The 12413-nt window shown below is 55.4% G+C and overlaps 1 protein-coding gene across 4 annotated transcripts in view; it reads right to left on the bottom strand.

The window, feature by feature from the left end:
- The window catches only part of POLR3E (RNA polymerase III subunit E), a 38326-nt gene that overhangs the window by 6763 nt on the left and 19150 nt on the right, over positions 1 to 12413 (bottom strand). For all 4 annotated transcript variants that reach the window (XR_004248746.2, XM_032157099.2, XM_058440815.1 and 1 more), the window contains 10 exons: positions 12303 to 12388; positions 11950 to 11994; positions 11783 to 11874; positions 10104 to 10224; positions 5832 to 5913; positions 4370 to 4429; positions 4123 to 4280; positions 3527 to 3588; positions 2507 to 3030; positions 83 to 160 (listed from right to left, as the gene is read on the bottom strand). Coding sequence is in view for 3 of the 4 variants with exons in the window: in XM_032157099.2 (XP_032012990.1) it covers positions 83 to 160; positions 2507 to 3030; positions 3527 to 3588; positions 4123 to 4280; positions 4370 to 4429; positions 5832 to 5913; positions 10104 to 10224; positions 11783 to 11874; positions 11950 to 11994; positions 12303 to 12388 (1308 nt within the window). In the remaining variant the exon portion in view is untranslated. The remainder of the gene's footprint in view (positions 1 to 82; positions 161 to 2506; positions 3031 to 3526; positions 3589 to 4122; positions 4281 to 4369; positions 4430 to 5831; positions 5914 to 10103; positions 10225 to 11782; positions 11875 to 11949; positions 11995 to 12302; positions 12389 to 12413) is intronic.

Here is a 12413-nt window from a genome sequence, read left to right as displayed (position 1 = left end):
GGGTGCACATGTCCCCCAAGGCCTCCAACCCTGCAGGAAACCCCCCTACTCTTGGGGAAGATGGCAGCAAAGTTCACCTCACCTGATCACTCATGTCTCCAGACTCCCAGAGGGCAAACACCTTCTGCTCATCCGGGGAAGCAGCAGTCTGTGGGGGAAACTGACCAAGGCCCAGGTGTGAGTTGCTTGTCCATCTCTACCCCATGGATCCACTTGCTTGTCTCACCCCTCCCTGTCTGCCCCAGCCCAGATGCGGGAACATGGGTTCCAATCCCAGCTTCTGCCACTCACCAGCTCTGAGAGCCTCGGGCAGCCACAAACCTGCGCCTGTCACCTCACCATGGGGAGGAGGCCGGCACACCCCCCAAGGGCCTGACAGGGCTCCAGTGAGAGGGGGAGTGTGATGAGCCCAGTGAAATGCCCAGCTTCGAGTCTGCAGATATCCTCTGTACAGTGAGGAAGCTGCCATCTGTTTCCCATCAGCCTGGCACCAACTCAACTCTGCTGTAACACCCAGAGTCCTCCCGTCCTGAAGATGCCAACCCTGATGGAGGGGCGCCCCCTTCCCCATAACTCCTTTGGGGTACCCTGGGGGTTTTCAACTGCTTCCCACATGTACCGTGTCAGTGTGGGTTAGAGGCACTGCCTGACTCCCAAGCAATCCAGGCCACTTGGTCCAAAGGTAGACCAGGACAAGTGTGACACAGGCCTGGGTCCTGGAGAGAAGGGGACAGGGGAGGGGGCGTCTGGGATGGTAGTTTCCAGTCCTGGTTCCATCACACAAGTAGCAATAATGGTTACTACCAGTGAAAGCCCTGTGAGGCTTCCAATACACATTTGCATTTGAGCATTAGAAATTGGGAGGTAGTACGTGGGGAAAAGTAAGCTCAGAGGTTTGCTCACTGTCCGTGGTCACACAGCTAATAAGCAGCAGAACCAGGAGTTCAAGTCAAGTCCTTGATCTATTCGCTTGCCCTGGACCTCAGCTCCCTCATGTAGAACACAAGAGGTGGCTGGGATCTGAGGTCTCTTACATCTTGGATGTGACTACAATACAGTCTCCTTGTCAGGATGGCAAGGAGAGCGTTACAGCTAGGGCCATGGTGTCTCCTGGAGATGCCGGCCCCACCCCAAAGCAACATGGACAGAGTGGGTCTGGAAGGAGGGGTGAGGGTGTCTGAGGGTGGCCATGTCCCGCCCCTCACCTCTGTCCACTCCAGCGGCCCAAAACAACTCACTAATGTCAGGCAGGTGTCCTCCCTGGCCTGGCCCAGCTCATGAAGAAAGGTGAGCTTGTGGAGACCCAGACCCATGTGCTGGGTGGGCAGGAGCTCCAAACTCCGCCAGTACCTCCCACAGGGGGCTGCCTGCCAGCAGGGCCGATCCCCTGAGACAGCCTAGGCTCCATAGGGCCTCCTGTCCTAGTTTCTATTCCTCATACACAGGGATGGGCCTTGGCCTCAGATCATCACCCAAGGCTGCAGGTGCTCCTGACCTTGGCAACGAAAATATCAATGCTTTCTTAGAGACCACCACAGCCCCGCCTCATCCTATTTTGCTGCCAGGTCTGGGCAGAGCCTTGTGGAAAAGGAGCACGGGAAAGGCGTGCTCAGGCAGCACCTGGCGCTCTCCATCCTCAGCGCAGGGAAATAGTCCCCAGCACGCACTCTGCTCCCCGTCAGGGCCCCTCCCAGTGACAGAAAAGCAACCCAGGGGGAAGGGGGCAGGAGGCTTGTAATACCACACTCAAGGCCTGGCACTGGAAGTGCTGAGAGCACAGTGATGAGCTGGTCAGCTTGCTTCTGATGCACAGGGAGGCCGCCAGGACCCAGGCCCAAGACAGGGCGCTGGCGCAGCTGTGGGGAAGCAGCTCATCTTAGCTGAGCAGAAAGGATTCAAAACTCCAGGCCACTACACTGAGGTCCAAATTCCAGCTCTACTACCTCCTAGGTAGTGACCTTTAAACGTATATTTCATTCCTTGGAGCCTCAGTTTCTTCATCTGCAGATTGCAAAGATCAAACGATCTTAGAAGTTAAATTATTCCAAACAATGGCAAAGCTAGTAGGAAACGATCAGGTGTTCTTGGTGGGGGACAGGGTGAGAAACCAGGCAGGGGCCCTGTTTCACTAGGCCCTGCCACAGGCCAGGCAATAGGCCGGGCCTTCAGACACCGTATTTAGTCCCTACCACAGTCCTGTGACATAAAACCCAACATGATCCCACTTCATGAGAATACAGCCTCGGAGAGGCTGACCTGCCCATGTCACACCTAGGCCCACATGAGAGCAGATGCTCACCAAGCATGGCCTCCCGTGTCCCCAGGTGGCCTCCCAACAGCTGGTTCTCCCCACCCCCCCACCCCCATCCCCCTGGCAGGCAGGGCTCAGGCCCTTCACCAGGTGAGCCGACTTTTCCCCACAGCTCCTTTCTGCGCAGGTGCCCTCTGGAGAGGCCGAGGGCAGCCCCCTTTATCCGCCCATCCTGGCAGCGTGGGCTCTACTTACAGGCACCAGTATCTGCTTGCAACCGGCGGCCAGCACCGTGTCCTGCAGCATGCGGTCCGAGATGCCGCTGAAGAGCGTGTGGCCGGGGGGCAGGCTCGCCAAGTGCAGGTTGAAGAGGCGCTTGAGTTCGCTTAGCGTGAGCACAAACTGTCTCTGAAAGGTGGCCTCCACGAAGGCCCTCAGTTCCCGAGCCACAGGGGTGCTGGCGCAGCCCTGGGGCGGGTGTCCGTTGAAGCTGTCTGTGCCCGCAGCCCACGCAGGAGGCAGCCCGTTGGCCAGCTTACTGTGGAGGCCGCTGGGGGAAGTGTCCATGGGTTCCTCCTCCTCCTCCGCCTCCTGTTCGTCGTCCTCCTCGCCCTCCTCGCTCACGGGCTCCTCCTTGATCCGCACACCGGGTGGGACTGCAGGCGCCCGCAGCTGCTCCTTCCGCCGCTGCAGCTCCCGCTCCAGCAACGCGTGGTTCTGCTGGGCCTTGGTTTTGGCTACTTGGATCCGCTGGTCCCCAGGGACCAGCCCGGCAGGCCCTGCGGGGAGGGAGGCAGCACTGCTCAGGGGGGCACAGGGATCTGAAACCAAAGGCCCAGCAGGGGACCGCGGGGCTGAAGCAAGTGGCCCCGTGCTGGTCTCATCCCCAACCTTTCTCGGAAATCAGCCAACCCATCAGTGGAAGAGTGAGAACCGTCCCAACGTGCCGAGAGTCATGCGGGGAAGGGTGCTGCTGAGTTCCTCCCTCCAGCAGCTCTTCCCGGCCCGCTTGTTGACCCAAGGGGGTGAGTGGGCCTCAGTGACCTGGAACCCAGACTCAGCCCTGGAATCCGCAAGCCTCCATCCCTGAGGCTCTGCTGCTGGGCAAGCGACCAGCTGCGGTCTGTGGGTAGCAGGAAAGGAAGGAGGGTGAAGGGTGAACGGTGAGAGCCCTCCGCCCTCTCCAGGTCCGGGCCTGACAAGCTCTAGCACAGCAGCCCTTCCGGAGCCACAGTGTAGGAGCCGGGGCCTCCCAGCCCAAAGCCCCTCACACACCTGATTGTGCATCCGGCTTCTTTGGCATGGTTTCCTTTACAAGATTATAGACTTTTTCCAGTCTGAAAAGAAGAGTAACCCCATTAACTTTAAACCACGTCCCCTACCTGCTTCACAAGAGAAACAACCACCCCTTAGGCCCCAGGACGTGCTGGTTACTGACAGCGCGGGCTTGGAGCTCAGCCAGCCCTACTGGGTCCCTCTTCTGGCAGTGCACAACCCCAGGACCACCCAGACCCATCAGTCTCCTGCCAATACCCCTCTGGCCCCCAGGCCCCGGCTCTTGCTCCTGAGTGCTCTCTCCATCACATCCCTCTTCCCTGAGCCCTCGGAGCACGACCGCCCTGATGAGCAGGTACTGGCTGTGTGTCCTATGCTGAAAGGACAGTGGGATCAGCCAGCAATGCCTATCAGTGTGGGGGAGGAGCGTGGGGTCTGCGGACCCCCACCTGCCCTTCACACCCAGATCCAGCCCAACTGCGCTCTCCCTAGATGTGGGGTTTCTAGACACTGCTCGGATCCGCCCTGACAGTGCTCCCCGGGATGCGGGGTTGCTGGGATCACTGGGCTGCCCCTCCCCGGCCCAAGGCGCTTACTTGGCCTGGATACCCGTCCACAGCATGTGCTGCCGCTGGACCACATCCGGGTGCTTCTTGATGAACTCCCCGTCATAAGGCAGAATGAACTCCCAGCCTTTGTTGATCCTCACCACGGCCATGTGCTCCAGGAAGTCCTTCACGTCCTCAGCGCAGAGCTGGAGGGGAGGGGGCCCAGGGTAAGGCACAGCCAGCCCCCTCCCCTCCGGCAGCAGCCTAGGCCTCAGACCACAAAAACGCCACTTACTTTGGTCACGGTTGCCACCTCTTTCCTAACCACCCAGCGGCTCTGCGTGAACTTCCACATCTGAGGGAGAAGAAGCAGCGCATTCCAGGGGCGGCCACAGACTGCTCCCAGGACTGTCCCGGGAACTCACCTGGCGGGCCTGGGAGCCGGAGCCTCCTGGCCTTGATTCTTCTCAACAGTGTGGCCTCAGGCAGTCCCTTCGGCTCTGCACCTCCCTTTCTCCTCCATAAAGGAGCTCCAGGCCCATCTCTTCTAGGGGGACCATGGGACCACCCCACCCCACCTAGACCACAGTGCTCCCTGGGGCGGGAGATGCCCTGCCCAGCTCCAAGGATACGATGACGACTCGGGCTGGGAGGGGCTCCCACAGACACACGCTGTCTGCATAGGCGGCACTTCACAGTGGTGGCTGCTAATGGCTGGTCGGAGGCCACCCATCCTTCCAGAAGCTCTCAGCCCCCTGCAGCCCCCACTCTGCCTCAACAGCTCCCCTGCACTCTGATTAGATTTGTGGGATGACTGGGAGAGAGAAGGGTGGCTGGCTGAGAGACACAGGGAATGGATGACTATCACCTACGCTAGCGTAGACTGGACCACACCCCCTCCCAAGCCCCCAGTTCTGACAGTGTCTACATACTGGAGCGGGGTGGGCAGGGGCAGCTGGGGGCAAACGGCACTGTATCTGGGGAGGCAAGCCTGGGAGTGGTGATTGTTACATGCTGACCCCTAGGAGCAAAGACGCTGCTCAGGCACCCGGACACCGACTGCCCAGAGGAGTTGGGGAGGCTCCTTCAGGAAGAGAAGAGGCAGATGCTTACTTCAGCTTAAGGGCTGCCTTGTGACTGGGACAGCACACCAGCATGCCAAGGGGTGTGGGACAGCTCCTGGGCGGCACGTTTCAGCTAGCACCAAGCCTAGGAAGACTGTGGCTCCCAGCTGCATGGAGTTCCAGGCCTTGGGAGGGAGGCCATGGGTGGGAATGATGGGAAGAAGGGAGACACCAGCTCAGGAGTCCCAAACTCCAGGGACAGGCACAAGGGAGGCAAAGGCACCTGGGACTGTGGTGAACTGGAGACCGCCAGTGCCTTGTGGGGAAGTGGCCCCAGGGGTGTCAGGGAGTCTCATTACCCTTGACAGACATCTGTCTAGCGTCAAAATTTTTTTTCCATCAAAATTTCAATTTATAAAATCTGACAACCAAGGCAATATTTCTAAACCACCACTCAGGCCGAATGAAACGTGCTTCTTGACCCACCCCCGACTACGCTAGAGGAACTGGAAGGTTCTTTCCAGCCTGAGACTCCAGGCTTCTGAGAGGAAGGAGGAGAAAGGCAGAGGCCAGGGCCTCACACACCCCCCTCCACCTGGAGCCTCTGCCGGGCCCAGGTCTTCGGAAGCCCTGCACTGCTGCCCCCCTCTTCCCACGCCCCCACCGTGGGTCCAGAGAACCCAAGGTACTTACAACGAAGTCTCGGCCCCTGCAGAGCACCTCGGCAGGCACGCCACTGTGAGGGCTGGACGAGTCCTTGGGGTATAGGATGTCACTGCCAATGCAGGTGAGGATGGCTGGTCAGTCCCTGCCCTGAGCCCCCTCTACTGCTACCCCTCCCGGCTGAGCCCCAGCCCACGCCTCTTTCCAACGTGGGCTGGGTACAGGCCTGAGCCCCAAGAGCTCCCCTCAGGAGCCACATCTGTGAACACAGACATGGGAAAGATGCACTCCTCTACCCTACGCAACCCCCCAAGAGTTCTTCCTCCTATTACCCCTCAACCTGCCACACACACCAGCCTCATCCTAAGACCCCTGCACGTTCAGGGAGAGGTCATGGGCTCAGAGACAGACAAGGTGAGGAACAGCCCGGGACCTCAAGGAGCCCAGGACTCTGGAAGACAACTGGTCCCTGCATGTGACACCAAGAGAACCAAGGATGAAGCCATCTGCAAGCCCTTGGCCACCTGCTGAAAGTCCATTCAGTCAGAGGCAGGGGAGGTGTGTTAGCCCTTGGAGAGAACAGGCCCAGCACTCAAGGTTCAGGGAACTTCAGGGGAAAGGCCGGGGCCTTGGACAGCAGGGCACAAGAATCTCCAGAATGTAGCCCTGACCCAGCTCCAGCCGCAGGCCCTGCAACCCTGGCTCAGCCCCTGCCACAGCACCTGTGCTCTGACTGCCGCTCCCTCTGCTGCCAGGCCCTCCTCCTCCCCGTGCTCAGGTCCACCTGACAACCAACTGTCACTCATCCTGCAAGGCCACGCTCTGTGGGGACATGGACTCTGCTGATGAGGCTCATCGCTGCCACCACAGCAAAGGTGCCTACTAAGTGTGTGCTGACCGAACAAGCCTGGTCCGTGCCGTGATCTCTGCATTCAGGGAGCTCAAATGTAACAGCCGCCATCCCCAGGAGCAGTGTCTGAATGAGAGCCCGGTCCATGGCACAGAACGAGCAGTCTGGCCATAGTGACTGAATGGAGGTATGGATTTTGCGTTGTCTCCTCACAGGGACACACAGGACCCTCACCCAGGGGCCCCTGACATGGCAGTGTGGGCAGCAGCAGAGTAGGGCTTACAGAAGTGCCGGGGCAGGTGGAATGCCCACGGTCCCCAAGTCCCTACCTTCCAGTCCCCAGGACGGGGCGAAACTAAAAGGGGCAGCACCTCCAGGGGACACATGCAGTGCTGGGCGCAGAGCCCAGGGCTGAGCCATGAGGCTTGGGTTCTAACCGGGCTCTGCGGCTGCCTTGCTGCAAGACTTTTGGCAAGTCCCATGCCTCTCTGGGCCAGTGTCCTCAGGTGTGTGACGGGAGAACCCCTCTTGGCTTTCATTCACTCATGGTGTAAATATACACAGGTAGTCCCATGCAACACGCGATGCGCCATCGCAAAAGCCTTCCATGATGAAAACGTGTAACAAAGGACAACAGCCGCAAGGTGCTGACAAACTGCGCTGGGCGTCTGTGGAGCAGTGCAAGGGCTCCACCACGTGGCAGTAACACGAATATACTCTGCAACTATGAGAGGAGCTTTCAAGGCATTGTATTTTCTTAAAATGTGCAACATTTCACATTTTGTCACATTGCTCACCTTAAACTACACTACTTAAAAAGTGAGTTATTAATGCAATTAATGCTACATTATTTAGAATCAATATAATTCAAGTAAAACGTAGCCACATTATTTAACAAGGGTCTGCATTGGTAATATCCAGGCATTATCCTGGGTACTGGGAACATAAAGCAGGAGTCAAAACAGACATCCCTAATCCCTTGAAACTGATGGTCTCGTGCAGACAGCACATGGTCTAGGGGAGGATTCGCAGGAGAAGAGAAACCACTGAAAGGCATCAAGCCCCACGCTCAAGACCTGTGATCCCCAGCAGAGTATGTAAAAAATTCACACTTAGACACATCTAAATGAACCCGTAGAAAGCCAAAAACAAAGAGAAACTCCTCTAAAAGCAGCCAGAGGAAAACAAAGGCAGGCTGCCTTCACAGGAATAAGAACGAAACTGCCAACAGAAACAATGAAGTCAGAACACAACAAAATCATATCAACACGTGGAAAGGAAAATAACCACCAATCTAGAATTCTAGAACAAAGGTGAAATAGACATTTCCAGACACATAAAAACCAAGGAAATGCATCACCAACAGACCCACATTAAAGGAAATGCTATAGCATTCTTTAGGCAGAAGGAAATGATCCCAGATAGAAACTTAGAGATGCAGAAAGAAATAATGACTAAATTATAAACGTGTGAGTAAAGAATATTGATTGGCTGGATACAGGAATGTCTTATGGGGCTGAAAATACACAGAGAATTAAAATACACCAGGCCAGGCACGGTAGCTCACGCCTGTAATCCCAGCACTTTGGGAGGCCGAGGTGGGTGCATCACCTGAGGTCAGGAGTTCAAGACCAGCCTGGCCAACACAGCAAAACCCTGCCTCTTCTAAAAATACAAAAATTAGCTGGGCGTGGTGGCATGCACCTATAATCCCAGCTACTTGGGAGGCTGAGGCAGGAGAATCGCTTGAACCCAGGAGACAGAGGTTGCAGTGAGCTGAGACTGTGCCATTGCACTCCAGCCTGGGCAACAGAGTGAGACTATCTCAAAAAAAAATAAAAATACACCAATCCTGTGCTCTCTTCGGCAGCACATATACTAAAATTGGAACAATAGAGAAGATTGGAAAATTAAAAAGGTAAAAAAAATATATATATACCAATCCAGCAGTGTATGAGGATAGATATAAAATATTCTAAGATCTCTGAATAGATTGGAATGGGGTAAAAAGCAGCAATTAACATTAAAATGTGTTAAGTCATGAATGCAAGCTGAAAACTGTAGGGTAATCAATATATGAGCCCAAATGGTATAACTTCCAAGTTAGCAGGAAAAAATAGAAATGAATCCAGCAGATGGTAAGAATGATATAAAAATTCAATGTAAGGCCGGGCGTGGTGGCTCACGCCTGTAATCCCAGCACTTTGGGAGGCCAAGGCGGGCGGATCACGAGGTCAGGAGATCGAGACCATCCTGGCTAACATGGTTAAACCCTATCTCTACTAATAATACACAAAATTAGCCGGGTGTGGTGGCGGGTGCCTGTAGTCCCAGCTACTCAGAAGGCTGAGGCAGGAGAATGGCATCAACCTGGGAGGCAGAGCTTGCAGTGAGCCGAGATTGCGCCACTGCACTCCAGCCTGGGTGACAGGGCAAAACTCCATCTCAAAAAAAAAAAAAAATCCAATGTAGGCAGGACAAAGGGTACTACTATAGGGTGACTATAATTAAGAACAATTTATTGTATAATTTTAAATAGCTAGAAAAGTGAAGTTTGAATGTGCCCAACACAAAAATGAGAAATGTTTGAGGGGATAGATATGTTAATTGCCCTGATTTGATCATTACATTGTATACATGTATTTAGATTTCACACTGCCCCCATAAATATGTACATTATGTGTCAATTTAAAAAATGTTTAAATGTGGCCGGGCACAGTGGCTCACACCTGTAATCCCAGCACTTTGGGAGGCCGAGGCGGGCAGATCACGAGGTCAGGAGATGGAGACCATCTTGGCTAACACGGTGAAACCCCATCTCTACTAAAAATACAAAAAATTAGCCAGGCGTGGTGGTGGGTGCCTGTAGTCCCAGCTACTTGGGAGGCTGAGGCAGGAGAATGGAGTGAACCTGGGAGGCAGAGCTTGCAGTGAGCTGAGATCGCACCACTGCACTCCAGCCTGTGGGACAAAGCGAGAGTCTGTCTCAAAAAAAAAAAAAAAAAAAAAAGTTTAAATGCAATGTAGGCAGGACAAATAGAAAGAACTATAGATTTAAACCCAAAGCACTAGTAACTGCATCAAATTTAAAAGGACCAAATGCTCCCATTAAGAGAACACTGCGTAGGCCGGGCATGGTGGCTCACGCCTATAATCCTAACACATTGGGAGGTCGAGGTGGGTGGATCACTTGAGGTCAGGATTCGAGACCAGGCTGCCCAACATGGTGAAACCCGGGTCTACTAAAAACACAAAAATTAGCTGGGTGTGGTGGCGGGCACCTATTATCCCAGCTACTCAGGAGGCTGAGGCAGGAGAATCGCTTGGACCTGGGAAGCAGAGGTTACAGTGAGCCGAGATTGCGCCATTACACACCAGCCTGGGCAACAAGAGTGAAGCTCTGCCTCAAGGAAAAAAATAAATAATAATAAAAAATTAAAAAAGCAACTTACCTCTTCACCACCCAGTTCCCTTGGACCAACATCGCCACCTTCTGGATGCCCCGCAGAACAGCCACGGAATCGATGGAGGGGCCCAGGAGGCTCATCAAGTTGGCAAAAGGCATGACCTTCACTGAGGAGGACGCAGGAGACATCAGACAAGGAAGAGGGGCGGGGCCCTTCCCTCCCCTCCACCAAGTCTGCATAGCTTCAAGTTAATGTAATACCCCCAGAATGTGATAACTCACAGTAGTGACACCCATCATAGCCAACAGCTGACACTCTCAGGCTGCTCACTACATGCCAGGCACTGGGCACCTCATGAAATCTGAGGATGCTACGAAGTGCCCCTTGAGGAAGACTTGAGGGGTGCCTCAGGAAGGGTCTATTACTACTCAGACCTGGAAAGGCTTCAAAGCTCACCCATAATCTCTTGGCTAGGAAGTGGCAGAGCCAGGAAGTGAACCCAAGCCACCCGGCTCCACTTGGTGCCCTCAATCACTGTGCTCTGCTCCTGCCCAAGTGAGCCCTGGGCAGGGCCCAGGGAAAGTCCAAACTTTGGCTGGGCGCTTTGGCTCACACCTGTAATCACAGCACTTTGGGAGGCCAAGGCAGGCAGATCACTTGAGGCCAGGAGTTTGAGACTAGCCTGGCCAACAAGGCGAAACCCCATCTCTATTAAAAATACAAAAATTAGTGGGCATGATGGCGGGCACCTGTAGTCCCAGCTACTCCGGAGGCTGAGGCATGAAAATTGCTTGAACCCGGGAGGCAGAGGTTGCAGTGAGCCAAGATTGTGCCACTGCACTCCAGACTGGGCAACAGAACAAGACTGTCTCAAAAAAAAAAAAAAAGTTCAAAGTCCTCTGCAGGAAGGAAGCCTACAATCCCGAGCATATCATGGAGCTCCCCTCTCTCCTTAGACTCCTAAGAGCTCATGGTGGCATCTCAAAGGACGAGCCCAGGTTCTGCGGCTCCATTCTGAACTCAAGGATCAGGTCTGTTGTTCACCAGCCACGGGTATCCTGAAGGTTCTGGCACTCAGAGTCCTTTGAGAAAAAGAGACCAGTCCTTATGGTGCCGGGTCTGGTGAGGGTACCCAGAAGCAATGCCAGTGAAGACACTGTCATGAAAATGACCCTAGTTGAGCCGGCGCAGTGAGTGGCGTCTGCTTGTAGGCCCAGCCACTCAGGAGGCTGAGGCAGGAGGATCACTTGGGCCCAGGAGTTACACAGCAAAACCCCATGTCTCTTTAAAAAAAAAAAAAAAGCTCCTAGTCCATGTTCACCTGCAAGGCCCTGTACTTTAGAAGCCTCCTCTCTCTGATTCCTCACATTGGCCCCCAGGAACTATCATTAGTCTCTTTTCACAGAAAAACGAACAAAGCCTCAGAAAGGTTCGTGACCTGCCCAAGAGCATGGCAGGCAAGTGGTGAGCATGGCACGGGAACCCAAGCCCGCCTGTGGGGGCCAGACACACGACTGTCCTGCATTCACGGGAACTTGGGGTGCCTGCGGGAGCTGGCCGCACTGCTGTCCTGCATTATCTTTCCAGACAAGGATGCAAAGCTGGGCAGGCTGTGGGCAGCAGGGGCCTCTGGCCTTGCCCTCGGTCCTCACTGTCCCACAGAGTCCATTCCTCAGGAGCCACTGGGACTGGGGCCCCCGGGAGCGCAGGGGGTGGGCACCCACCATTCTTCATCAGGATCTTGATCTGATCGGCCAGGGGCAGCGTACGCAGCTGGGCCATCGACAGGACGTTGCTGGGGGCCACAGGCTTGTCTCTGGGGAAAGCAGAGGGGATGGGTTAGAGGCAGCCAGCCCCGAAAGGGAGAGGGTGTCCTGCCGCCTCTACTCACTTCTCCTCCTCCTGGCTGGGTGGCATCAGCATCATCAGGTACTCACTGCAGGGACACGGCAGGGGCAGAGGCTCAGGGCTGATCCAGGCTGGACCCTCCTCACCAGCCACCCAAGTGAGGGTCTGGGGAGGGGGTGCAGACAGCTCACCCCTGCCCTCCCCCAGCAGCCCTGAGCCCCTGCAGAAAAGGGGACCATCTCTTTCCAGGCCCACCCTCCTGGCCTTCTCCAGGGGACAATGGGCTCCATCCTCATGCTAGAGGAGGGGCCACAGTCCTCTGGGAGGATCCACACCAAGGACCCCTGGGGACCCTGGGCGGGCATCCAGTTTGCATGCTGGCCCAGCCCATCCCACCTGGGTGACTTGATGAGCTCCGTGTTCTCCACTCCACTCGAGCCGGGGCACAGCAGGTATTGACGCTCATGCTCAGAGCGACTGTCCTGTTGGAGGAGGGCAGGGTGTGAG

This window comes from Hylobates moloch, unplaced genomic scaffold, assembly GCF_009828535.3.
Source record: "Hylobates moloch isolate HMO894 unplaced genomic scaffold, HMol_V3 SCAFFOLD_6, whole genome shotgun sequence".
NCBI lineage: Eukaryota > Metazoa > Chordata > Mammalia > Primates > Hylobatidae > Hylobates > Hylobates moloch.
Note: the sequence above shows the minus strand (reverse complement) of the source record. Positions and strands in the feature narration are given on the sequence as shown.